Source organism: Tyto alba, unplaced genomic scaffold (assembly GCF_018691265.1).
Source record: "Tyto alba isolate M040663 unplaced genomic scaffold, T.alba_DEE_v4.0 Super-Scaffold_16, whole genome shotgun sequence".
Taxonomy (NCBI): Eukaryota; Metazoa; Chordata; class Aves; order Strigiformes; family Tytonidae; genus Tyto; species Tyto alba.
The window spans coordinates 32,796,933-32,824,738 of record NW_024881278.1 but is presented as its reverse complement, the minus strand read 5'-3'; the positions used below and the strand labels follow the sequence as shown (position 1 = coordinate 32,824,738).

Here is a 27,806-nt window from a genome sequence, read left to right as displayed (position 1 = left end):
TCCGGCGATGGCGGCCATGGCGGCGCTGTGGGAGTTGGGCGTGAGGGGCCCGAAGAGGGCGGGTGGCCACAGCGTCGAGGAGGAGGAGGAGGACGACGACGATGAAGAAGGAGATGCAGAAGGGTTCACGCTGGACGAGGTGCTGCGCCTCGGCGGCACCAAGGTGAGGGCGGGGAGGAAGGGAGGGAGCGGGAGCACGTGGAGGCCGCGGCCGCCGGGCCCTTGCGGGGCGCGCGGGATGGCGGCGGCGGGGGGGCTGGGGGGTGTCCGTTGGGAGCGCGCGGCCTCGAGGCGGGCCCGGCTTGTAACGGCCGTGCCGCGCGGTGCCGCCCGCAGCGGGATTACCTGATGCTGTGCGCCGTGGACGAGGCGGAGGAGATGGTTGACGGCGGCAAGAAGGACGCGATCGACGACCTGAAGGAAGGGGAGCTGGAGGCGTTCGTCAGCTCCCTGGGGCTCGGCCGGTATGCGAGGAGTTGCCTGGTGGTGGAGGGGGAGGAGGAGGAGGACGACGGCGGGAGCGAGGAGAAAGAGAAGCCCCGAAAGAAACAGAAAAACAAGAAGGAAACTAACTCTCCTTCGTTAGAAGGGAAAAGGGAAAAAAAAGCCAAGGAAAAGGCAAGTGGCGTGAAAAACAGCAAGAAGAAGCAAGCTGGCAGTGATCGGGACCAGCGCCTTTCAGCTCAGAAAGAGAGGCCAGAGGAAGATTTTGAATTTCATGCCAGGCAAGTGATACTGGTCAAACCAGGGGGCAGATGGTATGATCTAGAATACACCAACGAATTCTCTTCAGAGCCACAAAATCAGACGCTTCTGTCCAAGTATAAGGCCTTGGCCCAAAAGCTGTACCAACATGAGACAGACCTGTATAAGAATAAGACGGATTATCAGAAGGGAGCTTCTTCAGCGTGGATGAAAACTGTTGTGTCGTCGGGTACCTTGGCTGACAGGATGGCAGCGATGACCCTTCTCATTCAGGACAGTGCTGTCCACAGCCTCCAGTTTGTTGAGAACTTGGTAAACCTCATAAAGAAAAAGGGCAGCAGGCATCAGAGCCTCATGGCTTTGGATACTTTCAAGGAGCTTCTCGTTTCAGATCTCTTACCAGACAATCGAAAATTATGGTCTTTCTCGCAGCGACCATTGAACGACATAGAGAAGATGTCAAGCGGCAACAGGGATTCGAGAGACAGACGGTTGGTACTGTGGTACTTTGAGCATCACCTGAAACTGCAGGTGGCAGAGTTTGTGCAGGTGTTAGAAACACTGAGTCACGATTCTCTAACAGCAGCGAAATCCCGAGCGCTGGCAGTTGCCCACGAGCTTCTCTGTCACAAGCCTGAGCAGGAGAAGGTTCTGCTTGTTCAGCTGGTAAATAAACTGGGAGACCCTCAGAACAAAATCGCCACCAAAGCCTCATATCTTTTAGAGACGTTACTTCACAAGCATCCAAATATGAAGGGAGTAGTGTGCAGTGAGGTGGAGAGGCTTTTGTACCGGTCAAACATTAATGTGAAAACTCAATATTACGCCATTTGCTTTTTAAATCAGATAGTCCTCAGTCATGAGGAAAGTGCGTTGGCTAACAAGCTGGTAACTTTGTACTTATGCTTTTTTCGGAACTGCATTAAGAAAAAAGACATTGAATCCAAAATGCTCAGCGCTCTTCTTTGCGGGGTAAACAGAGCTTACCCTTACGCTGAGACTGGTGATGAGAAAGTGAAGGAACAAATGGACACGTTGTTTAAAGTTCTGCATCTTGTGAACTTCAGTACCAGCATCCAGGCCCTGATGTTGCTGTTTCAAGTGATGGACTCTCAGCAGACTGTATCGGATAGGTACTATGCAGCACTGTACAAGTAAGTGACAGGCTTGCATTTTTTTATATAAATTTCATTTTATGACGTAGTCACCGTTAATTTAAGATTGTAGAAACACTTATTTTAAGATCTTGTGAGTTTTGTGTCTCATTGGCTAAAAATTTCTGATGTTTTGCATGAGCTAGAAGAAAATGCATGTGTTTTCTTTGGATTAATGTGGGGAATAAAATAAACGGTAATGATAGGTCCTGAGAACACAACATATGCATTTCATCCTTTGCAGTGTTTTCTGGTGGCATGTTTTAATTCCAGATATTATTTGAAACTACTAGATAACTACTACTTCTGAAATCGCTTCTACAGGTCCTGTGGTTTAGTCATGTAATAGCCTAAAACCTTGCTGCTTTTTTTTCAGATGGGGGGTGGGGAAACATTATGTTAACAGATTCTTTAAGTGATTTATTTTGCATGGTTGGAAAGCCTTATGCTATGAAAGTATCCCTTTTTCTTGTCCCAGCTGATTGTTTAGACTCTTTGTGGGATCTTTACAGGCTTCTGTTTAGTTGACCAAAGGGAAGTTGCTGATTTTTTAAAAAGGAATTCAAGTTTCCCCAGAATGTGCAGTGTATTTAGGGGTCTTCCTGTGCCTGGCAGTCTGAAAAAAAAAAAGCAGAGTAGAAAATGAACTTGCCAAAACATATGTCTGGTCTGATTGTGAAGCATGCTAATTGCTAACCATGTTCTTTCTGTTTTTTTGAACATCTGAATAGATCGGATTGGTTTCTCACTTTGAATATCTCAAATGTTGAAACTGTTTTCAGTTGAACTCAGTTTCTTGATATTTCCTTACAGTTTTTTTTTGTTTACTTGTGCATGTTTGTCTTTTTGTTTTTAATCTCATGTCTCATATAGATACAGAAATATTACACAGCTGTTGACTGCTCGGGGTTGATCATAATCCTTTTGAGTATTGGGAAACAAGCTGTCACCGGTCTTTTAGATGGCAATCTGAAAAATGTAGATGTTTGTTTTTAATAGCAGTTATTCTCCTATGTGTATTATGACATTCAGCAATATTTTTCCCCTCTGTGTTCTACAGGAAGCTTCTAGATCCTGCTTTGGCAACCTGCTCAAAGCCATCCATGTTTCTTAATCTTGTCTATAAATCTCTGAAGGCAGATGTAGTGTTACGGCGTGTGAAGGCCTTTGTGAAGAGGTTACTTCAAGTTACTTGTGGACAAATGCCACCCTTCATTTGTGGAACCCTGTACCTTCTGTCTGAGCTTCTGAAAGTAAAACCAGAGTTAAGGGTCCAGTTGCAGGATCATATGGTATAAGATGATTTCCTTATCTCATTGTTTTTTCAATGAGAGCTAATTTCATAAGCACCTTTCCCAAACCTGTTTATTACTAACCCGAGGGTCTGGTAATATGTAACATTGTGGGAGAAAGCACTCAAACAATTACAACTGCGTTAAAAACCTGCATAGACGGAGGTGTTTTAAGCATTCTGGTGGGTCTTGTGGACTTTATTCATGGAGAAAGGATTAAAATGCTGTATAAGTAAGCAGGTGAACATTCTTCTCCCAAAAGCTTTGTCAAAACATGGCCTGTTTATTTCTTCTATCTGCTATCTCTGAAGAATAGCTAGGCAGGACTGGATTTTTTTTCTTTTTTTCTTCAGGCAGGGAGAGACCATTACACTTGTGTGGTGTAAACTGTAAAGTTCAATTTTAAGTCCTGTATCAAGGCCAAAAGTCTGTAATGCTTAAACACTGGCCATCATTTTTTTATACTTTTGTAAGTAGCTTTTTAAGAACTACATATGCATTTTTCTAATAAATCAGAATAAAATTGCAAAAGCTGTTGGCTAACATGTTTTATTGTTTAGGAGTCTGATGATGAAGAGTGCTTTAAGGATCAAGGAGAGGGTGAAGAAGATGAAGAAAAATTTGTGGATGCTGACAAAGAAGTAGAAGGTGAAGAGAGGCGCACAACAGAAAATTCTGCTAAAACAAACAATTCAAGTTCAACAGCCTCCTGGGTGCATCATCTGAATAGGGGAGGTAAATTAGCAAGAATACATAATTCCTTTAATTTCTAACATTCTGTAACAATGACGTGTTGATCAAGACTTGATGTAAAATTAAGTGATTAAAACATTTCAGTTTTTCAAATTGAATTTTGATTCAAAGCAATTGGTCAGAATAATTTTTCTTTAGCTGTTTACTCAGCAGTGATGAAGAGACTGTATGAATCTGCTGGTGTATTTCACTCTAGGCACAAATGCGATAAACTGCGTAAGCAAACACGCTCAGGATTTTTTGCTTCAATGTTCAAACACCCTCAGAGCAACGTAGCCAAGGCTAGGACATGTAACTCCTCATTTGCTTGTGAAGCTTGCCAGAACAGTTTGTCAAGTTTTGAACCTGCTTCTAGTTTCACTCTTTCCTGAGGTGGTTTTGCAGCAGAGCAGGGGTTTTCAGGAGCTTCTTTGGAAGCACGTAGGAACTCATCGGTGCACCTGATCATACATTGGGAAAGGGCAGCTGAAAATAACCCGTATGTGCTACTGTAGGAATCTGTGCCTGTCCAGCTAAGGATGATGAGCAGCATTACTCTCATGGTGAAATGAAAATAATATTCTTGTAAAGCTGCCTGAGGAAATTTTTGAGTTGTTTTCATCTCCTCCACCCCTCAGGCAGGAGGAGTGGAGCTTTGTATGATCCTATGCACCGAAGTCCTTTATACTGTGGTGCTGAAGGTACAAGCCTTTGGGAACTGAAGAAGGTAAGGCATTCTCATGTTTCTGATTACTGTGCTTCTTAGCATTGCTCTTCTATTGAGAGAAGAAAATTAACTTGGTTGTTCTTGGAGTAGTTACCTGGGTAACGTAACAGAAAGGTTAAAGCTGACACAGTGTTCAGCTTTAAGCTGGTATATGTTACAAACAATGCTGATATTCCAGAGTAGGGAGTAGGGATTTTTAAGTGGAGATTTGGACAATATTAATATTTTTGGACTTTTGCACCTTAGCTTTGTATCACTAAAGCTTTTTAGTGTTGAATTAAATAAAATTGTAAGTGAGCATGTATTTATTTAATACAAACGAAAGATTAGAACTTGAAGTTCTCCACTTGTTCAAGGGCAGAGCACATCAGCCTTGCGCTGGTGCCTGCCTGTGCGTGTTATTTGGTGAGTTACAGAGTGGCCTTATAACATAGTGGTGTTGTCAGGAGTCTGATACCTCAACATGAGTAATGGTTGCTTTTGTTTTTAAGGTAGAAATAAGTGATTTATGTTTTTCAGCTTTCTGAACATTTTCATCCATCTGTGGCACTATTCGCAAAAACAATTCTAGAAGTAAGTGCTTTTACTAATCTGTAGCTCTGAAGCTTGATTTTTATGTTAGCTGTCTTTTGCCATTTGAAAAAATACATTATAAAGCCTCCTTCCATTCTTCAGGTAACTAGCAGCTCTGCAGCACTGTAACATACACTGAAATGCAAAGCTTTTCATGGAATTAAAGTGGTTTATGTAAGGGAGACTGCTCACAGATGTAATTAACTTGGTAGAAATGTGGGTATTCCATGATTCTTAAAGTTTTGTTTAGAGTTTTGGTGAGTTTATTTAGTGTGAGTTTCTTATGTGGGGAACCCTGCTGTTGTAACAACTTTGTTTTTAATACTGTTGTGGTATTGTGCCCAAAATACTCAAATCTACACAAGTATATATTTAAAATATTTTAATTTGAATATGTGGTGTCCAAATAGTGCTGAGTATTAACTGCTGTTAGCACAGTACATTGCAAGGCAGTTCATCACTGAAACAAAGTGAAGGAGGTGTTCTTTAGGGAAGAAAATACTGAAATTCCAAAAATAAGAACCTGTACAGGAGTGTATTAACTGGTCAGGCTTATGTGATGATGTATCCCCAAGTCTTGTTCTTGGACTGTTTGAGCCCTCTGTGTTTAGTTGCTGTCTTTCTAAAACGAAGACCTTAATGATTTTTGGCTTTTTTCTTCTTTCAGGGAAATCACATTCAGTACTCTGGTGACCCTTTGCAGGATTTCACGTTAATGAGATTCTTGGATCGCTTTGTGTACAGAAATCCCAAATCCCATAAAGGCAAAGGTACAAACTTTTCTGTACATACCAGCATGTGGTCTTGATTATTGATGGTGACTAAACTCTTCCTCTCTCAGATTGCCAAGGAACCCGTTGTGCTTGTCAAGTATTTGAGGTGCATGTGGTACAACGGAGGAGTGGGATCGATGTTCAGGGCTCCGAGAGCAATGTCTGCAACTTGGAACCAGCTGACAGTCACGTACTGCTGCATCTCGCATTTGCAGGGCAGAAATTGCTAACCTAGCAGGAATAAGCAAAGTGATAAGGGAACATAAAGACTACAGAATGGTTGAGGTTGGAAAGGACCTCTGGAGATCATCTGCTCGAGCAGGGCCGCCTAGAACAGATTGCCCACGCTGTCCAGATGGCTTTTGAATGTCTCCAAGACTGGAGATTCCACAGCCTCTCTGGGCAACCTTTGCCAGTGCAGTCACCTTCTCAGTGGAAAAGTGTTTCCTTATGTTCAAACGGAACCTCCTGTGTTTCAGTTTGTGCCCAGTGCCCCCGGTCCCGTCACTGGGCACCCCTGGGAAGTGCCTGGCTCTGTTGTCGTTACCCGCTCCCTTCAGGTGTTCTGGGCACTGATGGGATCCCCCCGAGCCTTCTCTCCTCCAGGCTGAACAGCCCCAGTTTTCTCAGTGTTTCCTCACAGGAGAGGTGCTCCAGTTCTTTCATCATCTTAGTCGCCCTTTGCTGGACTCTTTCCAGTATGCCCATGTCTCCCTTGTACTGGGGAGCCCAGACCTGGGCACAGCTCTCCAGGTGTGGCCTCACCAGTGCTGATTAGAGGAAGGATCACCTCCCTCCACTCCCTGGCAAAGCTCCTCCTCGTGCAGCCCAGGACACCACCAGCCTTCTCTGCACAGGGGCCACTGCTGGCTCACGGTCAGTTTGGTGCCCAGCAGGCTCTCAGGGTCTTTTCTGCCAAGCCTCTTTCCAGCTGGGCAGCCCCCAGCACATACTGGTGCGTGGGGATGTTCCTCCCCAGGTGCAGGACTTTGCATTTCCTCTCTTTGAACTGCTTGAGGTTCCCATCAGCCCATTTCTCCACCCTAGAGGTCCTTACGGATGGCGGCAAAACCCTCTGGTGTATCAGCCACTCTATTACTATTGCTACAAAATTGCAAAAAGTAATTTGTTTCTGATTTGTGTTCTGCTACAGAAAACACCAGCAGTGTGGTAATGCAGCCAAAGAAGAAGCAATTTATGAAGGAGATGCAGAATCTTGCAGGTAAGCCAGCCCATTTTCAGTTAAGATTATGGTGGCTAAAGAATTCTTGGCTGGATGTTTTAGACATGTGTCATCTGCGTTTTTTGTGCTATTTCGGTTAGCAGTAGAAGGAAGGCCTGTCTGTCAGGAGTGCAGTGATGGTATCTGATGTTCAGGATCAGGTCTGATCTTGTAAGGGTGCATGGAATCTCCACAGCTGAAATTTTGGATCCACTGAATTACTTTAAGAACAAATGACATAGAGCGAGTCAACTACTTCAAGTGTTAGCCTCTTGAGGAGGAAGATGCTTTATCTTCTACTGTAGCACTTGGCTTTACACACCAAATTTTTTTAAGACCTTTCTCTTCTCTCTTCTTTTTCCCCCTAATTGTAAGTTACTTTCTGTTGTAGTAACCCCTTTTTTCTTAGGTAATGCATGATGAAGATCATACCGTCTGTTTAGCCATCCCTTTAAGAAATGTATCACAGCAAAAAACAGAGTTATTGAAAACTGCATGCCTTGTTTTCTGTGCTTTTTTTTTTGCTATGACTTGCATATGCTTCCTATACCTTCTCTTATGCTAAGCTACGTTTTTCCTGCATCCTCTTAAAAGGCACCACACCTGCTGGGTAAAGAGTAGATTTCCCATCTTGTATAAGAAGTTTAGAACATTGTTAAAATTTCCTTGTAGCTGGCAGTGTGACCCCTTGGGGGGGGAAAAAAAGGACTAATGATATTTCTAGTTAGAAGAGCAATCTGTTAGGGTACGAACATCAGAGGGACATGAATTTATAAGATACTAATTTTTCTGCTCACAGACATGCCATTCTTATGTCTGGCATCCTAGTTTTATGAACAGTGTTTTTTTAAAGTTCTTAAACATATCAAAAATTATATAACGATATTTAAAACGTATGCTGATCTAGCAGTAGTTAATATAGTAGTATTCATTAGTTAATGTTTTTATTTGTTTCCAAGTTATCATATAACCACTTTTATTCCGCTTATTGTGATTGAAAAATGACTTCAAATCTCAGAAAATTGATTTATATAATGAATTAAATCATGTTAAGGGCTTTCATTAAATGATATGGATTACTCCATACAATGCCACACCTGCAGCTATTGTTAGGATTAGTGTAAGGTAGCTTTGGCACTGTTGTTTTCTGACGAATCTCCCTGCCTCCAGAAGGAGGCTGCCTTTTGTCTGATCCCACAGTTTCCAACAATTAAGGGCAAAATTCAGTAGTAAGAACCAGCTGTTAAAAAATCAGGATAAACCATCAGTAAAATATGCTGCTTGAGGACAGAAGAGGTACCATCTCCTGTGGTAGAATCTCTGTAACGTTCCCAGGGCTATGCTTTCCTCTGACTTTGGGCCTGTTGTGTTGCACAGAGGTTTTAGTTATACAGATTAGCTGATGTGCCTTTACTGATGCAGGGGTTTATGGTTATAAATGCTTAAAGTAGAACTTTTTACCTAGAATGCATTTGAAGTTACAGTTTATCGCATTCTTTAGTTTGAGCTGAAGGAGCAGACTGAGCATTTGGCACTGGAATGAGGAAGTTAAGTGTTCTACAAATGAGGCATCCAATATACAAAATATGGATATATTAATATAGATGTGAAAATCTGCACTTGTTGCACGTAGCTAGGATCTGCTGAGGCTCACGGAACTGAGATTGCAGATCATCTGGTACCTTCTACTATTCATTTGAAGAATCCTTCTGTGAATATGCAGATCTGGTTTCAGAAACTTGGACCCTTGCCACGTAGAAAATATTATAGTCTGTGCCCACCGAGGTAATCAGTAGCTCTTTCTCCTTTGATTTACTTCTCAGGTGGAGGAGCAGAGGGGAATGTATGAGGGTAAAAAGCTTCTCTCTAGGGAACCTGATCAATACCTTTGTGGATCTGCTGTTGAAGAGTGACACATTTTGTCTCAGTTCCTCAGAAATGGAGGCAGGGTGGGGCTCGATCCCTTCAATGTGCTCCGCTGGTGCATGGTCCTGTCTTGCAGCTGCTGCTGAGCATTCCTCCTACTGCAGGAGCGCTGGGCAGAAGCAGTTTTTAGTGCATGACAGTGACCTTACCATTTCCTACCTTTTTTTTTTTTTTAATATGCATTCCTGCTGTAGGTGATTGCAAAATCTCCCTTGCTGATATGTAGGTTAGAACCTGGTTAGGGCTATGCCCTTAAGTTTTTCCACAGAGCCTGCTCACATCTAAGTATCAGTACATACCCTGAGAACGGTTGGTTTGAAGTAGTTTTGAGATGAGCTCTGCTTTATTTAATGGATAACACTAGGTATCTGCATATTTCTGTTGTGTGTGCTGTCTAACCTTTTAAAAGAACAACAACCACTTCAGCTTGAGGTAGTTCTTTTTTTGTTTTTGCAGTCAACAGTAAGGAATTCCGTGCCAAAGATGAAAGCAAAATCCCAGTGGACGAAGTGTTTTTTCACAGGTAATGAAATACTTGTGAACATTCATTTAAAGTGTTTTTTAATGCAGTGCCATTAAAACCCATTACATTTCATAAGTATTCTCTGGTATTCCAAGCGTTTGCAGAATTTGATTAATTTGAGTGACTTGCGACAATAGTACTTTCCTTGGAACATAATTTCAACATTTGTCTAAAGTGCCTAAGCGAGAATGTCACTTATGAGCAAAGGCAATCAGTGCTTGTAGTCTACAATCAACAAGTAAGTGACATTATAATAAAGAGGCCTTAAACAGTGGGTGATGATGAATATCTTGTGGGTTGTACGCATTAGCAGTGTATTTGAAAAAACCTGGAATATACCTTGCTTAAGTTATTAGCATCAAAGCTTATTAGAATGGAACGATGTTAAAAAAAAAGTCAGGGGAGCTAGTTTTCTGGGTATTTCTTTTTTTATTGGTCATTGTTCTTTCCAAATGCAGCTGTAATACTAAAATTGAAGTGGTACATGTTTGGCAAAGGTTTGTTCTTACTAAATCAAAATACTGGTTACCAGTGAATGTCTCCTCAGGAGATCAGTGTTTATTTATTTTGTTTAATTCACTTTGGATTTTTTGTTTAATATATTCATTACTGTTGGGGCTTTTAAAAATATTTGAAGTTTCAGGTGAATGGAATATATTAATTTTATTTGATATTATAATATTGATAGCATAATATTAATAAATAAAAAGGTGATATTAATTTTGAGATTAAAGAAGAGCAGCTTAAAAATGAGCCCCTGTCTGAAAAGTTAACAGTATTCTTCTAGTGAAGATGACTGAAACTGAGATTACACGTTTAAAGTCTTACGTACAAAGTGCTATACTGCTTTGATCTTGTTTATGATCAAATTTGCCTCCTGTGTTTGGTGGTTCTTTAATATGGAATGAAGGAGAAAAAGAGGTTTAAAATGACTGATGGAAGGTAAAACTAAGCATACAGCAGAAGAGGGCTACAGGGGAAAATTTAACAGGAGTTAATGGTTGACTCTTTTTTTTTTTCCCTTTTTTTTTTTTTTTACCCTTTCTCAGATTCAAGTTGAACTTGATCCTTTATTCCTTGTCAGTATAAGGCAGATTTTCACATCTTTCTTGTGCCCTTTTGTAAATTCACTATCTTCAAAATAATTTGTGGCACCTCTGGCTGAGAAATTTCTTTGTTTTAAATCTTGCAGTAGTTGCTTATTCTTTGAAAAAAAAAAAAATGCAAATCTCTGATTTGGGATATGTGTGAAACCATTACTTGCAATTTTCAACTGGCAAAACATACCTGAAACAATCTGCAAGTTGTTTGGGGTTGTTTTTTGTTTTTTGGTTTTTTTTTAAAGTCATAAAGATCATCACCTGTAATTTTGTGTTTGAGAGCAATATATTATTTCAGATTTTATTCAAAGTTTGATAAGAGGAGAGAGAAACAAAAGCGTCAGGATGATGAAGAAAGCGTGGAAGATGTAGATGATGATGAATTTGAAAGAGCATTGGGTAAGGTTGTGGTTTTCCTTGCTGTAACTATCCCAGTATTTTCTGCTTTTGCAAATCATTAATTTATCCTTTTAATAGTTTGTTGTATAAGAGAACCAGATACAGGCTTTGCAGTTCCCACTCTATGCTACTACAGCCTGCGGTTCGTGCTGTCCATCGCATAGGCCAGGCGGTTGGACATCTCATAAAAGAGGTCTTGCTCTCACCACTCCAGTAGCATTCAGCTTCTTCGAACGGTTGGAAATTGTCTGATTTTGAACATAAGCTCATGAGTGGCAGTTCAAGCCTTTTTGTTCTTTTTCCTAGCATAGTCTGAGTGTTAAATAACTTTCTGTAACAGCATGTAACATGCTTCTATTTTTTCTTTACTGCTTGGCCTTTTTCAATCTTCCTTACAGTTTCTCTCATCGTTTCTAACAACTTTCATGAGATTATTTGTTCATTTAGGTCCTTGGCAAACTTCTGCAGTAGTCTTGCCTCTCCTGTAGCATATACATTGTTTGCTTTGAAATCAGTGTGTGATTTGTTCCAGAATTTAAATTTGTTAGTGTACCATAAAATGTCCGTTATTTTATGAATTCATATTTTACTTTAATATATGCATATAAAAGAAAAAAAAAATCCAGTTAGCTGTCCATAACTGTTTTGTACAATATTCTAGACTCCCATAGTAGGATTCTTCCTTACTGACACGATTAGTATGGTCTCAGTTATGACAAGAATCTGTTACTAATTGTGTTTGCCATTTTGTTGTTAGTATCTCTAGTAAGTTAACTGTCTCTGAGAATTTGCTCCATAAATTCAGAATCTTAACTTAAGGACCTTCTCTAATGTTAGCTTTTACTCTCTGAAACAGGAACAGTTGTAATTTTTCAGATTTTGTTTTTACCTGATATTTTATATACCAATTTGTTCCTAAGTGAATCTGATGATAGGAGCTCACCCTCTAGTCTGCTTGCTGTCAAAAAAAAAAAAAAAAAAAAACCAAACAAAAAAACCACAAACAAACAAAAAACCACAAAGTCTGTCAAAAATTACAGTGAATATTTTAAATCTGAAAAGTAACATACAGGTTAGCTGGCAGGACACTTGCTTGGCATCTCTTGAGTTCTGTCTGACTTGGAGCAAGTGTTTGCGACCTGTGATATCCCACCTGCCAACTAAGTTGAATCACTGGGTAACCGTGTGTCCATTTGTGTCTCTGCCTCCCACACCATCTAATTCTGGCCAGAAATTACACCCTGGAAAAAGCCCAGCTGGCTTTAGGTAAGTGTTTTGTGGAGTGTTTTTCTACAGGAGTATGAACCCTTTAGTATCTGGGCTCTTTGTTCCTGATGCAGATCATATAAATGGTTCAGGAAGCTGATACCTGAAAATAATACGTTTTGCAATGACTTTGTATTTCTTTGTTTGACTTTGTTTTGTAGTAATAAACAACTTTTTCCCTCTAGATACATTTGAAGCTGCTGATAATGCTCTTGATCTTGGCCAGGATGACCTTGATTTTGCTGGGTAAGACTTTAAATTGGTTCTTTCATCTCTTGTTTTTAATACCTACATAGGGTTTTACTCTGTAAAATTGGATAGACCTTTTTCAAAAAGACTCAGAATATCACCTTGCAAAAAAGGCAGTAGCAGCTGAATGCTGGGTAATGCTGCTTTTCTGCATGGCCCATAATGAAGCATGCTGATCCTATGGTGCTTACAGCCTGCTGGCTTGACACGTGAGACCTGTGGTATTTATTTATACAATGCAGTGACCCACTAAGCAAGGTAAAATCTTACTTGTTTTTCATTGTCTCTGGTTTCTGATTGAGAATTAACAAGTACAAAAGTAAGTGGAATGAGGCGTAATGGTACTGCTGCTGTAAGGACTGGTTATAACTGGACCTAATGCAGTAAATTAACTTTGTGTGGAATCCAGAATCACAGAGCTGAATTCTCAGGAAGTCAGCAGTTTCAGTAATCGTGGAATCATAGAATCACTTAAGAATAGAATCAAAAGAAAAGACTTTTAAGATCATAGAGTCCAACCATGAATGTTTAAGTAGCCTCTATTTTACTTAAAGTATCTGCAATCCAGCTTTTGAATCTACACAGAAACTTTCTTTTTTTTCTTGAGATGAAAGGAGAATTAAAGCTTAAAGTTCGTGTGAAACCAGAACGTTTTTGTGATCCAGCCTAGTGTGAATGAAAAATAGCAAAGAGGAGACAAAAAACAAGTAACCATCTAGTCCATGAAGAACCACGTTGCCTTTCTTAAGGGAAAAAAACCCCTTATTTCTCCATTTAGTCAAGTTGCTAGGGATACCAGCAGTTTGTGTTTTACAGAAAAGACTTTCTGAAAAGGAGCAAAGGCACACAGGAGATAACAGAAATGTTGGCTTCAGTATTTTGATTTCAGAATAGGATTCTCTCCGGAACTTCTTAAAATGGTTGACTTTTATAGTACAGTTCCATATGGTGATGTTGAAAACATACCTGAGTGCATAATACATGTTTCTTAGGTCACAGCCTACATTTACAATAGTTTGCAGTGATGTTGAACTTTTCTAACATAGCGTTTGCTGGTAGATGTTATCTGAATGCAAACAGTATTTTGCCAGATGGAGTGGTAAGCTTGTTATGTTTTTTTTTTTAGTAATATAAAAAAGAAAACCAAAGGCGATAAGAAAGGCCAAAGAAGTGAGGAATCCAGTGCTGACTGGGAGGATTCTGATGATGAAGATGAATTCAGTGATCTGGATGATGAGGAAGTCTCCTTAGGAAGTATGGAGGAAGACTTTGGAGAGGATATGGATGAAGAGGGAGGTGTATTTATGGATGTGTCTGACGATGGGAACAGCCTAGGTAAAATACCATTTATTATTGAAAAACAAGAAGAAAAAACTTCAAAAGTAGGTTATCTAATATGTAATTACATACATAAATTCAGATTTCGTTACCTGGGTAGGAGGTTTGGTTTTTAAGTAAAGAAGTAGTAACAAGAAGTCCTTCTCTGGATAATGAAGTCTTAAGAGAAACATTTCTTGGCACAGTCTCATAGGTGAGAGTGGAAATTAGGCATCTGGGTATAAAAACTTGCAAACAAGACATGTTGCTTTCATTCTGAAAACATTGGCAGTAACAGAAGTAGCTTTATACACAAATAACTGGCTACAGTAGGCAGAAATATGAATAAAATATCAAAAAGAAAAATAAAATTCTGGTACTTGGTAAGTTTTTTATTTCTTTAGACCTAGTTAATGTTGATTTTTGGTTTTGTTTTGGTTTGGGTTTTTTTTTAGATGAGGTGGCTTTTATTTAAATTGCTGTCTCATAAGTAACAGCTTACTCTCTTAATACAGCTATGCACCCAAATTTTTACTACTGCTGTAAGAATAACTAATGGTTGCACCTGATGGGTTTATTATCTTTTCAACTGAAAAGCACAGTTTACACAGTATACATTTTATGTGGCTGCCAATCACAGATTAATGGAATATTTCAACTAAGAACTTAAGGTCACAGGAAGGTGATTGAAGGTAGAGGAGGTGAACTATTCATATAACTGTTAACATATTAATCTTTCATGAGATTATTATTTCACCAGATTTACCAAGTAAACATTCGAGGTTTACATAACACCTGCTTTTAGCTTTCATGTTTTATGTGTCTTAGTATCCTATTTCATTCCTTTCTGGTGCTATGGAAAAAAAAGCATAAAGAATGCACCCAGTGACCAAGTTTTGTCTGGGTTGAAGAAATCCCAGATTCGGTTGTGTGCACTTTGTTTTAAACTTTTTTAAAGTTTAAAACATTATGGACCATTATGACAAATGTGCCTAAAAAGAAATTTTAGTCTCTGTTGTGCTTTAAATACATGCACATGGTGTGAGAATGAGGGATTGATGTTTTTTTTTTTTTTTTTTTTTTTCCTTTCAGACCTGAACAGTGACAAGCAATTGAAGTCTGTCAGTAAAAAGAGAAAGAAAGATAAGAATTTTGTGGGATCACTTGAAGGTAAGGAAATGCTGCCATGATTTCCATTTGAGAAGGCTTAATACAAATAGAGAGTCTGAAAAACTCTGGAATCAGAGGGTTTTAGTACCATAGATCATCTACACTTTTGGATCTAGGTCCAGATTTAGTAAACCATAAATGAAAAGGAGGTTGTTCTCCAGCCAGCACGCACTAATTCAGAGTGACAGTCTGCTGTTGAAGGACTGGGAATCGATGGAGGGACTGTTGAAGGAAGGATGGAGTTGTAGTGGTGGCTTGTGCATCTATTAGTAACACCTGATGCACAATTTGTGCTATTTAGTTCTTGGTTGGAAACTTTTTTCCTTTTTTTTCAGGGAAGGTGGGGAATAGAGGTTTCTAACACAGCTGTTTTAGATGATGTCATTAAATAAATATTTAAAAACCAAAGTAAAACAAAACATGGTAACACTGTTTTAGTGTCTTTGTGAACTTGGAATTCTGTCTCATAAGAATAATACTTTTTGTTTGAAGGATCCAACCAAAGAAAGAAGAGAAGACGCAAAGATGCCAATATACTCGCATCTGCAGAAGAGGTGAGTTTGATCAGAGCCTAGCAAAAAGCGATTCAGCATTTTACATGTTTCTTAGTAATAAAATACTAAAATTTCTCTCTTTAAAGTTTGGCTATCTGCTGGATGAAAATGCTGGATCTAAGTTTGACAATATTGGAATGAATGCCATGGCCAACCGGGATAATGCAAGTAAGTAAATGCCAGAAGTAGCAGAGAGTTGTACTGCTGTTTTACTACTTCCTCTTCAGATCCTGTACCTAAAAAGATGTACCTTCTTTAACTGAAATACACACATGGTCAGAAATCACACAGTAGGGGATGGTAGCTCCATGTCAGCAAGACATGACTTGGTTTTCTTCAGTTATGAGATGCCCTGTGCTAATCTTAACTGTGACTACTGGAGTGAGTAAGGCCTCAGAAAAGAGGAAGAGGCCCTTTCGCACTGTAAATGTGGACAGGCACTATAGTGTTTGTCAAGCATTCATGTGAAGTTTGCTCTGATAAAGTGTCCCCTGGATTCTTGTGAAGGGAAGGCGTAAGGCATGGCTGTCTTTACCTACTGGAGTGTTTCCTTGCAGTATTGGTGAAGCAGCAGTTTCCCAGAGATCTAATGAATTACATGTGTATATACTGATTGAATAATGAGCCCTTGGTAGAGCTTTTACAAGTCTTGCTGACATCACCTGAAAAATGTTAACAGCAGCATTCAAACCCTGTGTCCTCCTAGCACAGGCGTGCCTAGCATTAGTAAAAGACAAAGCAATGGCAAGAGTGGTCTTAAACTGGGAGATTCTGAGATGGTAGCATATGTGTCCTGAAATGGAAAAAACAATACTTTCTCTGGTGTCAATAAAAACTGGCATCTTGTACTTTATTAACGTTTATAAATACAGCAGCCAAGTTTTAACTTTTACGTGATTCCACAACATGTTCAGAGGTATCCATCAGCTCCTTATTTCTCACCTTTCCTCTTACAGATGTCAAACAGATCCAATGGGAAATAGAGCGTGACAAGTGGCTTCACAATAGGGATGTGAAAAGCATCATCAAAAAGAAGAAACAGTTCAGGCACAGAGGGCTGAAAAACAAGTACAAAAGCAAGAAATCAAAAAGATAAACTGGACATTTTATTGTGGACATTTCTACAGTAATTATTTTAAAATATTTTTTTAAGTAATCACACGTCTTTCTTACTTCAGTTCTTGCTGCTTAACCATGTCATTTGGTCATTCTCCCTTATGCCGTGAATTCCAGACCACTCATTGGATTTGTAATACGCTGAAAAAAAGGAAAATCCCCATCAGCTGTAAGTTAGGCATGTCTGAAGGTGAGCCGCGTTGGAGCTAGTTTTGTTGGATGTATAGTCCTCCAGTTCTGAGGACTATCCAGCAGTCTGACACTCCAGCCACACCTATGCATAACAATAAACACTTCTGCAAGTTCTAAGCAATAACAAAATCAGTTTTATATGTAAGATGCAACAGAAGCTTCAGCCATCCTTCTGATGAAGCCAACAACTACAAACCTACCTTCTAGAACTGATGGAAACCTCTTCTGCATTGTATATCTGAAATCTGACAAGAAAGATAAATCACAGTTACTTTACCCAACATATTTTCAGATGAATATTTAAATGCACTATTTTTCTAACTAGATTAGGTTTACCTAAATTTATCTGAGCTCCTTAATTGTAGCCACCATTAAATAATGTGATCTTAATTTACTTTTAATTGTATCGTAGACTGTATTCGGGTTACTCATATGCAGCCCTATCATCATAGTGCTTTCTGAGCTTCCTCACACTTGTGATAACCAAATACAAGCTGCAGATTCACAGGAAGCTGAATGCCTCTTGTAGACTGACACGCAAATGAAAATTGGTAAAACTCCCTTGTTTCCTTATGCAGCTTTAGGTGTTTCACTGAATCCTGCTGTGGGCCGCTCTGGCAACGCAGTAGAAAATCATGTAATGATAGCTTTATGCCATTTTAATGATATACAGCAGCTCCTAGAAGGATCTTATCAATGCTAGTACTGGCACAGAGAAAGCAGTAAGAGCCTTGAGCTGTCAGATGAGGGAACCACGCAAACTACAGCTTAAGAAGATCTTCTGCAAAGCTATATAAGAACTAGGGCCTAGAAGTGAAAAAGTGGAGAAATTGAGAAGCCATGAATGCTCAGCACCACATTACCGAGATAGGCTGATGCATCTATTTGCCGTGTTTTGGTTACTTATTCTTTAATAAGGCAAAGAAAGATAGCTGACCTGTAACAGCCTGCGCCCATCTGAACCTGGGAGAACAAATGCAAACTGACATAGTGTGGGTGAAGTTCAGCTTGAAGTCCTCGGTCTCAGACCCCCGCTACTGCTGAAACGGGTGGGCTCGTGCCTTTGGGCTCGCAGGGACCCTGTGGGCAGCAGGACCGGCTGCAGGGGCACAGGTCTGGGAAACCGGCACCGCACCTTGCAGAGCCCTGAACGCAAAGGAAGGCCGCTGCTGGGCAGAGCCCATCTATTTGCAGTAACTAAGTTGGTGCTTGGCTTAGTTTTGCTTTACTCGGGCACTGAATCACAAGTCCGAGGGATCTGAGGGACTGGGAGCTAAATCGTTTGGAAGATGACCTGGGCTGCCTCCTGCCAGGGAAATGTCACATCACAGAGCCAGCGAGACCTGCCGCAAGCCAGGGGAGCGCTTCCACCCATGGCTGAGCACCAGGCTCCTGAAACAGGATTGATCAATTGCTGCCTCATTTGCAGCCAGCCTCTCCCTTTTTATGTCCCTATCTGGGCCGATGCTGTTACTATTAAAACGCCCAAGATTCAGCTTTGCTCCTGGTGCTCGCGTGCTGCCTTTCAAAAGCCTCCCCACCAGTTCTGGGTTTCGAAAACTAAAAAAAAACGGCCCGCTTGGCCTTGAGGACCCGCGTAGCAAGCGCCTCCTGCGTACCCAGCACGAACACAAGCCGAACGATGGTTTTCTTCAAAAAGCCGCCCGCGCCGTGGCGGCACCGGCAGCCACCCCCCCCACCCCCCCCCCCACCTCCCCTCACTCACCCCCCGGCGGAGTGCGACCCCGGCCGCCCTCGCTCCCCCCTCCCCTCCCCGCACCTTGGCTGCGGTCCATGGCGCGGTAGAGCAGGAGGGCGCCGAGCAGCCCCGCCGCCTCCAGCAGCAGCAGCCCCTTCACGGCGCTCCGCGCCATGCCCGGGCCGCGCGGCCCTTCCGTTACCGGCGGCCCGCGGGCGGTGAGCCCGCCTTTCCCCTCCCCACAGGCGGGCCGCGCATGCGCACGCCTCCCGCTGGCGGCCGCCCGCTCCCGTAATGGCCGCCCCAGGGCCGGGCTCGCGTCGCTCTGGGTGCCCGCCGGCAGCGGGTCCCGCTCGCCACCGCCTCTCCCTGCTGCTCCCCCGGGGTTCCCCCTCGCTTCGCTTCGCCCTTTCAGCTGCGAGCTGGCAGCGTGCGCGCCCACCACCGCCAAGAGGGAAGGCAGTTCTCGGCTTCAACAGCTCAGGGGCCGGGCCTGGCCTCCCCGCGTTGGTTGGGTCGCCCCAGGCTGGGTGCCCGCTGCTTGGCGAAGGGCGAGGCCCGCGCCTCAGGGCCGCGTTCCTCTCCTCCTGCTTCATCTGCTGGGGGAGCCCGGCCGGGCAGCCAGCACCCATCTCCTGCTAGGAGAAAACTGCCAGAGCCGTAGGGCGTGTGGCCGTTAGAAAGGGATCCTAGCTCTACGATGAGGGTGTTGAAAAAAACACGCCATGCAAGATCTCAGTGTTTAATTGTCTTTTTATTATGAGAGAGAGCATTAGTGCAGACTGCCTCCCACGGGGGGTATTTAGAACCTAAAATGGCAGCATCCCTTCCCTCTCAGTATTGTTCTTCCCGTTTTATGGTTTTGATTTAATTGTTTTCTATTATTCACTATCTCTCATAACTCATTGTATGGGTCTGACTTTATTGCCAAAATCTCTTCTTTTTTTTTTTTTTTTATTGGGGACTTTATTTTCTTTGTGAGATGCTTTTTTTCCTATTAATGCTATATAAGATTAGATACATATTTTGCTGCTCATTCTTATAGGGCGATTCCTTTTCCGATTCTGTTTTCCCAGGTGGCTGAGTTTGCAAGTATTAGTTGCTCTCAGTGGGATTTCTTACTAAAGTAATCCCTGCTCTGTAGTTTGTAAGCGGACAGGATCAACCCAGCTTCCATTTCCAGAAAGGTGAGAAGGGAGTAGAAAAAGAAGCGTATCAAATTTGGGGGAGGGCAGAAGTAATGCCAAGGATTTCTACTCCACCGCTTAAAAATGTCAGTTTAAAGGCACTGCATTGAACTAACAGTTCCACACCCCAAAGGTGGTAAATATGGCTGAGGATAAAAAAACCTTTGTTGATGAGATAAATAAAGCATTGGCAAAGTCTGAGGGGCTTACCTTGAAGGATCTGCTGTTCTCCTACCACGGGACCCCGTATCCTGTCACAGTGTGCAGCGTGGAAACATTCCAAGCCCTGGAGAACCTGGAAGCCAGAAGAGATGATATGGTGCTGGTGTCCTACACCAAATGTGGTGAATACTATATAAATTGTTTGCTGTAGTTTACAGTACTGTGACTAGCTGACACGATAAGAAGGAAAACCAACTGACTGTGGTGGTATGTTGTGTGAGGATATTGGGCATTTCTATTACAGCCAGAGGCAGCAGGCTTTTGTCTCACTTTATCTTAATTAAACAGTCTGTTACACTGCTTTTTAATATGATACGTGTTTCTGAAAGGAAATGAAGTTTTAGTGTTCAAAGATATTTTTGGCTGAAGAACTGAGAATACAGGTTTTTATATGTCGGTGGGACAAGGTAACTGCTAGTATGATAAACTGTATTCTGAAAAACATGTTAGTAATGTAGTGTGTACAAAAGCAATAAAGTTATGCAAAGGTGTAGAAAGTGGCATGGTACAGCATCTTTACTTGCAAAAGTATAAGCTGTTTCTTGGCACTGTTCAGTATCAGCATTGTTTTGTTTTCTCACTAAAAACCGATATTGACTAAGACATACTGAAATTCAAATCTTTTAGTCAGCGGTTTGCAGGAAGGGGGAAAGATGCAACAGGCAGTGAAAAACAACCCAGACAATCAGTTAGTTTATTTTGATCAGTTTTATTAAATGTCAGTTGTGACATGGATGCTTACAAGGAAGGGATGGGTTTTCGCTAATCTAGAATATCCTATCCAAGCATATGCTGCTTCTTTGAGACCCAAGCAGCAGAAGCTTAGGGTTGTCAGAGAAAACATGGGTTTGGGGAAGGATTTCATTGTACTAGCATGGTAGTGGGTACGGTCAAGTTGGCTCTAACTAGGGTGTCCTAGGTCAAGTTCTCAGTACGTAGAATTCCATTCGGTTGGTGAGTTTTGATCTAGAAAGAAACTAGTGTATTTAGGGGCATAAGAAGTATGCCTGTAGTGTTTAGGGTGAATTTACAGCAGCTGTGAGACAGGACACTGAACCAAGAGAAGAGAGGATAAATACGAAAGGAGGGAGCTGGCACAAAATGTGAAACGTGCATCTTTATTTTAAGGAGTCTGTAATTCCATTGGGTTTGGGTCCAGAGTTCTGTTGGACCCTATAAAGACCTAAAAGGTCATTGTGATAACTTGGCACGGGCTTTGATTTCTCACAGAGTTTGGAAGAGTTCAGACCTGGGGTTGTGATGCTGATTGCCTCTGAGGTTTAGTAACACAGTAAACCTCTCCTGCTCAGGGAGAGGGGATCGGTAGATAAAGAAAGAGATCTCACACTGTTAATATTGGGCAGTGTGCGGTAGGTCATCAGGGGACAGTTTTGTGGAAGACCACTGCCGGTTGTCAGCAGGAGAGGGAGTACACAGCATTGTGCTATATGTGTGCATTGCAAGACGTTGTATGATGTGTAAGCCTTGTATACACGTTATTGGATAAATACGACATGTATCAGCTGCTTCCATCCGGGCATCCTGAGGCACTTTATGTAACGTAGGGTGGAAGTTACTCCTTTCAAGGGAATAACTTTCCACTGAAGGCGTGAGAGGGTAAAGCTGTCTGCATTGTGCGCTCTCTGGTAGTGCCTCTGGCAGCTGCGTTCACAGGGGACTCGCAGCTCCATCTCCGTGGGCCCGGTGGGACGACTCCCAAGCGCCTCCCCACAAAGATGCGAGAAGGGTGCTGGGGGGCCAGGGTGAACGTGCTGTTCCCTCGCTCTGTCCCGCCGACAGTCAGCAGGGTATCAGCGGAGAAAAGATGATTCCTGGAAACCCTGAGGAAGCAGGCACCACGGCGCAGCTCGAGGAGCTGGCCACGGGCTCACGCGGGAGCAGGTTGCTCTACGGGGGGGAGGCTTTGCTGCAAGATCCCTTCCAAAGGGTGAGGGGTGGGGAGGGGTGCAGGTGTCCAGTGGGTAACAGCTCTTCTAGCACTTGTTCTGGCGTGAGCTTTATGGAGACAGCAACAGGCACGGCTGAGGACAAGCACTGGCAGTGACATTGAATAGATGACTCCGTTTTGTTCTTGACCCAGGGCAGTGGAGAGAGGCACCCACTTTCCTCGGCAGAATGACTGAAGCTCCTTGCTCGTTCCTTCCTTCTGCTGTCCAGACCCTTCCCAGGTGTTTCTCTGTAAAAGCCAGGAAAGCTCACTTTATTGTCTGTCACTGACCATTTTATGAATATATTAAAAAGATGTTAAGCGCATCGTTGAGTCAGGTCTGCCCCCCAGGGCTTTCCACATACCAATTTTGAATGAGCCAAGAAGATCATAGTTAAGAAGCTATTGAGGATCTCATGAATGGAAAGCATTGTTTTGTTTATAATCATTTGAGAACTTTAGTGTTATTTGTTATCTGATGACTCCCTATTATGCTGAATTAAGCCATGTAATGAGAAGGCTCTGAGATCTTATGTAAACCTCTGATACATTTTATTTTGTTCTCTGGGTTTCTTGCTGCAGGTGTCAACTGGCTTATCCAGATTTCAAGTGATTTCATATTTACAACTGTCCAGAGTAAACCTGTAAGCGCAGAACTACCATTTATTGAATGTGGAGTTCCAGATAAGTATCAGGTTAGTGAAAAGAAACTAGTGGACCACTTGTTGTTTTCTCTCTCCTGCACCCACGCACACAAGTTATTAAAATGAAGTCATGCAGCAAGTAAAGATATTTCTCCTGAGAGGGGAAAAGAGATATTCTTGAATGACTAATGCATTTCGATTAGGGGTGGTTTCCCATAGGCGTCTCTCACAGATCATTGTTGCACCCATGTAATAAACCTGTACTTATGGTTCTGTTTATTTCTAAAGAGGATGAAGCAGATTCCATCTCCAAGGATTTTGGCAACACATCTGAATTACGATTGCCTTCCCAAGTCTATTTTCAAGAATAAAGCCAAGGTGGGCTTTTTTCTTTTTCTAAGAACAAGCCTCATCTCTCTGACAGTACCAGCGTGCGAGAGTAATTCTGGGGCCACATCCTTTTCTTGCACCCAAGCAAGTGGCACTGGGGGAGAGCAACTTGCAGGCAGTGGGAGTCTCATGACACCTGGGCTGGCTTAGCACCCCCTACAATTTACGGCAGCCTTAGGGATGCTGCAGCTGGCATAAACAAGAACAGATCCAGAGGCTGTTGCAGTGCTCAGAAATGGCTGGAGTGTCACACTTTTTTATGCTACTCTTTTCTGTGCACAACCGTGGTGGGGATGAATGTGGCAGCAGTGTCTCTGGGACGTTGGCTGTCTCCTTGCAAAGAGTCACAGTGTTAAAACTTTAATATTTCTGGTACTCAGTCGCTGAACAATAGCAGATACATAGCACTTAGGAGATGTACCACAGATGAAGGAATAATTGATGAAGGGATGAGGATTTTTTTCCATGTTTCATTGGTATTTTTTCCTGTATGAGGTAGGAAAAAATGTAACGTGTATAACAAAAAAAAAAATGTGTATAACTTGTTTTCAGAAGTGTTTATGCTTCTCTGAGAATTACAGTCTCTTAGGATTTCAAGTACATTATTGCCATGCTTTGAAAAATGGGAGATGATTGTAACAGCTGTGGTTTCCTGAAGCAGAATCGAACTGAGCTTTTCCTAGCAGGGGTTTGGCAAATGGTTCCTAATAATTTCCCAAGTCTTGGGTAGTTATGGGATAGTATTCAATGAAAATATTGCAGTTTTTCCAGTTGCTTCTTTCTACAATTGATTCATGACATAAGCAAATCTTAGAAGTGGTAACAAGATCTTTATTATGATCACGTTATAAATTTGTTCTCTGTGCTTTAAGTAATAAAATGTTTTATAGCCCCCGGTATGTTATTGATTGCAGAATGTTTGGTTATACTCATATTTTGGTTGCCAGGGGAAATAAGTGATGTAACATTGTTGACCTCTTTCTCCCACTCCAGATACTAGTGCTGTTTCAAAACCCTAAAGATACAGCTGTTTCTTTTTTCCATTTCCACAACAATGTGTCAAGCGTCCCCAGTGACAGCTCCTGGGTTGAGTTCTTCTCAGAGTTCATGAATGGGAAAGGTATTGTTACAGTTACTGAATGTAGCTGAATAAGTAACAGAAAAATTAAAATACTTAAAAACCACTAAATGGGGCCACTGGGAAAACAGCTGTGTCATAATTAGTTTACTGATGGTCATACATCATGATAAAGGAGGCAGCTGAATGCCAGAATATCCAAAAGATGCTTTGCTTCTGGGTATTTTGCTCTTCCAGGCCAGGGTGAGTGGGTTGCATGGCAGCTTGACAATGGCATTGGGTCAAAATTCTGCAGCTAGTGATGGAGGAAATGCTACAGATCTGAAATGGTAATGAAGTGACAGTTTGTTGTCTTTACTGGTTTTGCACACCTCATTAGCAACCCAAATCCTAGATTTAGACTGATGTCTTGGCTTTGGCTTTTAAGAGATGTTTAAATGACAAGATAGTAACAGAGGGGAAGCACATAGTGAAATTCATATTTCCGTGGGGAAACCATTTACCTACAAAAGCCCAGAGGAAGCCTCTGTTCCTCTGTTGTACAGCACGGTACTGTGGAAAGGACAGGCTGTTCTGTTTGTTTTCATCAATGGAACTGGTAAGCAACAGAAGGCAGTTCTTCAGTCAGAGAGAAATAAGTGCTTGGTAAGAAAAGAAGGTCACACTGATGTTTGCTGACCTTCTTTACAGTCGGCTGGGGATCCTATTTTGATCATGCAGTCACCTGGAACAAACACATTGCAGATGAGAATACTATGATCATAATATATGAAGACCTGAAAGAGGTAAAGCAGACGCTGTGTACTGACAGGCAAAATACATCTGAGCCCGCTCCTTGAAATCTGCTGAAATTAACATCAAAAGGCACAAGTTTCTGAAGGAGCGAAATCAAGTTGATTTGAGAAACAAGTTGAGTCTGGCTATATAAAAGCTGACCTCCAGTGTAATGCAGAAAGCATACTGTGAAGGAAAATACATATTGTTAATAGCTGATGGCAATGCACACCCCAAGTGGGTAACTCCTTTTCTGGAGGAAACATATTGTACGTCTCCCTTTCACTGTATTGCTTTCAGGACCTGCCTGCCAGTGTAAAGCAGAGAGCTGAATTCTTTGGATTCTCCCCAACGGCAGAGCAGATCCAGGCCATTGCACACAGGGCCACTTTCCAGGCAGTGAAGGATAAGGCTGAGGAGACCCACGGTGCTGTTGGCTCAATTCTTTTCCGCAGAGGTAAATTTGTATTTTGCTGGTGTGGTGAGTGGTAGCACCGTGGCTTGGGCAGACAGGAATTTGGATCAGTAGGTGGTTAATCTTTCTGTATAATTTTCAAGGTTGGGAGTTGTTTAAGAATCACTGATCGTGCTTCAAGACGCTGTCACTTGATTTCATCACAATGGCCAGTACCATTTGGTAAAGCCCTGTGTAATGCGATTAGCAGAAGTGCTCTACAAGTAGCACTCCCTTCAGTCAGGGTATGCAGTAAGCACCAATTAAAACAAAAGTTTTATTTTGGCTTCTGTGAATACTGGGGATAGCCTGGCACTCGATCTGCAGAGTGCCTCCACAGATGTTTCCTCTTGGGTTTTCCAAATAACCCTAGCGATTGCTTAGGAACTTCAGGCGACACGTGGAATCCAGAAACTCCACAGTTTGAGCTGTGTCTTTTAGTCGTGGATCAAGCTAGAGCTGTAGACAGACAACTTGAGAGTGTGGGCTCTCCAAAATCTAGATTAAGGGTAGACTGCAGTTTAGGTCAGTGTCTGGTTGCAGTGCACAAAGCTCTTGCAGTTAAAAGCCAAATTTTTTAACTTTCTGAGTTGGTTTCACAACTGCTGGTTATCTCTTCTGGTCTTCTGCAGCTGTACAAGGTACATGCCAAAGCTGTGAAGGCAGACCAGTGGCTTCCTATGTTTACTTTATGTTCACATTCTATTGAGGACACCAAACATAAGGGTGTATTCTTGGGTCAAAGACTATTTTCTTGCAGGAAGGAAAAAAAAAAAAAAAAAAGAAGGGATTATCCTGAAATATAATAAGAGAGACGAAGTAGTTTTTTGCTTTAAATCATACTCCTTAGTCCTTACAGGCAAGAGTAATACTTTAATTTTCTTTATATTCCAGGTGTTGTTGGAGACTGGAAAAATCTTTTCTCTGAAGCTCAGAACCAGGAAATGGATGCCAAATTCAAAGTGTGCTTAGAAGGAACTAAGCTGGGAGCGAAGTTAAAATACGATGTGTACTGCAAGGCCTGAACCTCCTTTACTGAAAAAACTCATATTCAGGCTGCTTTTCTTTCACTTTTATGAACTAAAAGAGAAACCACAACAATATCTGATTTAAAATTTTGAAAATCTTTGCAATTTGCAAACCTGTTTCTGCCAGTTTAACTTACACAAGCATTTCTTGCTTGTACAGTTAATGTAACTGACTTCACTGGATTCTTTTAAATGACCTGTAGTTCTTTGGCCTCACTTGTTTTTTAACACTGATTTTTAGCAATGGTTTCATGTTACCTGGTAGAATCCTGTGTGGAATATATATGCAGTACTTAATCCTGCTGAAATCACTAGAAATGCATTTAGTATGTTGGAAGTGATTTTCCAAGGGATTTTTTAAAACAATCACAAAGTGTCATTTTGATTCTTAATTTCTAAGTTCATAGTATTCACATATAATTTTAATTTCTAAGTTTGTATTGTAAAATGAGCTTTCAACAGGTCTGGTTGTAGTTGTATTTTGCTACTTTCTGTGTACTGATAAATGTGAGAAAAAAGCAAAGGAACTCAGTGGTGGAAATTTTCTTCCCCTTTTGGCATGAGTATTTTTCTTTCCTTTGGTAGCGTGAGATTTCCTTCCGAGCAATTGAAGGAATTGCCTTGGACATTGAAGGAATTCCTTATGGAGGTTGGAGTCCCCCTCCGGATGGTGGCATGCTTTGTCACTTAACCTCAACACAGGGTTACTCGTGGGGGAAATTGGAGACCTATGTTGACACTGGGTTTTGTCCACGTGATGATTTGGACTCCTGAGCACCCACCCTGCTTTGGATGTTGAGGAAGTGAATGGAGATGCTCCTGCCTGGGCAGGAGTGGGGGAAGCCACTTTATGGTATCAGGGCAAGGGTGTTGGTAACCATCTGGTTGACTTGCCTGGAAGAAAGGATGTTTTAGACATTAGGGAAGGAAGCGTGCGACTTGTATAACCCTGGAAATGGAGCCTCTGCCTGGGTTTGCCTGGGTTACTTTATGCCTAACAGTAGTACATACGATCTCAGAGCCAGGATGTGGATTTGTTCTGGACGTCTGTCTGGGAACTTTGAAGTGCCACTGGCCAGAACAGAATGACTGTCCTTTGGTGGTGCCAGAAGACCTGTGGGCACAAGATGGTTGAACATTGAATGGTCTCATGAATGGTGCTTCCTTTTTAGGCTGCAGTTTTCCCTGGGGAGGCTGGTTAAACACCAGCCTTTGGTTGTTTTCTCCACCTGAGGCATCTCTTCATCTCCAAAGAGAAGGAATACAAAGGAAAAAGTGCTCAGCAAAGGAATATATGGGTAATGGGCACACTGTTGTTAATTTAGCCAGTAGGGGAGGTTACAGTCTTCCTCTTCATAGTTTGTCAGCTTCTGTCTAATAAATAATTGTCTT

General features: G+C 41.8%; 2 protein-coding genes and 1 long non-coding RNA gene across 4 annotated transcripts; 2 read left to right on the top strand and 1 right to left on the bottom strand.

Annotated features, from left to right (window-relative positions):
- Positions 1-7: 7 nt before the first annotated feature.
- Positions 8-17,111, top strand: CEBPZ (CCAAT enhancer binding protein zeta). Of its 2 annotated transcripts, none has more exons than XM_033011079.2 (16): positions 8-163; positions 337-1,859; positions 2,920-3,151; positions 3,712-3,886; positions 4,522-4,610; positions 5,130-5,183; positions 5,851-5,953; positions 7,110-7,178; positions 9,561-9,627; positions 11,026-11,126; positions 12,578-12,638; positions 13,768-13,976; positions 15,051-15,128; positions 15,621-15,682; positions 15,769-15,850; positions 16,639-17,111. In XM_033011079.2, the coding sequence occupies exons 1-16, from the start codon at positions 8-10 to the stop codon at positions 16,776-16,778; spliced, it is 3,201 nt and encodes a 1,066-aa protein (XP_032866970.2). In that variant the 3' UTR covers positions 16,779-17,111. The 2 variants fall into 2 exon arrangements, with proteins under 2 accessions (XP_032866970.2, XP_042645653.1); XM_042789719.1 differs by lacking the exon at positions 8-163 and adding an exon at positions 205-248 and having other exon boundaries at positions 300-1,859.
- On the bottom strand, positions 16,508-18,942 carry LOC116965858. The gene is made up of 4 exons (XR_006165044.1): positions 18,771-18,942; positions 17,191-17,235; positions 16,856-16,939; positions 16,508-16,739 (listed from the first exon to the last, which is right to left on the bottom strand). It is a non-coding gene; the product is annotated as an uncharacterized LOC116965858 (long non-coding RNA).
- A 1,065-nt stretch (positions 18,943-20,007) lies between these two features.
- SULT6B1 (sulfotransferase family 6B member 1) lies at positions 20,008-26,941 on the top strand. The gene is made up of 7 exons (XM_033011009.2): positions 20,008-20,220; positions 22,629-22,741; positions 22,979-23,068; positions 24,074-24,200; positions 24,849-24,943; positions 25,233-25,389; positions 26,281-26,941. The coding sequence occupies exons 1-7, from the start codon at positions 20,019-20,021 to the stop codon at positions 26,409-26,411; spliced, it is 915 nt and encodes a 304-aa protein (XP_032866900.2). The 5' UTR covers positions 20,008-20,018; the 3' UTR covers positions 26,412-26,941.
- Positions 26,942-27,806: the final 865 nt, after the last annotated feature.

What these genes read in the sequence shown, in the direction of transcription:
- CEBPZ (XM_033011079.2), top strand. Translation starts at nt 8, where the DNA reads ATGGCGGCCATGGCGGCGCTGTGGGAGTTGGGCGTGAGGGGCCCGAAG. An exon ending in TACTATGCAGCACTGTACAA is followed by an intron (nt 1,860 to 2,919) that starts GTAAGTGACAGG and finishes TGTGTTCTACAG; the next exon opens with GAAGCTTCTAGATCCTGCTT. An exon ending in GACGAAGTGTTTTTTCACAG is followed by an intron (nt 9,628 to 11,025) that starts GTAATGAAATAC and finishes ATATTATTTCAG; the next exon opens with ATTTTATTCAAAGTTTGATA.
- SULT6B1 (XM_033011009.2), top strand. Translation starts at nt 20,019, where the DNA reads ATGGCTGAGGATAAAAAAACCTTTGTTGATGAGATAAATAAAGCATTG. An exon ending in GGTGTCCTACACCAAATGTG is followed by an intron (nt 20,221 to 22,628) that starts GTGAATACTATA and finishes TTCTTGCTGCAG; the next exon opens with GTGTCAACTGGCTTATCCAG. An exon ending in GAGTTCCAGATAAGTATCAG is followed by an intron (nt 22,742 to 22,978) that starts GTTAGTGAAAAG and finishes TTATTTCTAAAG; the next exon opens with AGGATGAAGCAGATTCCATC.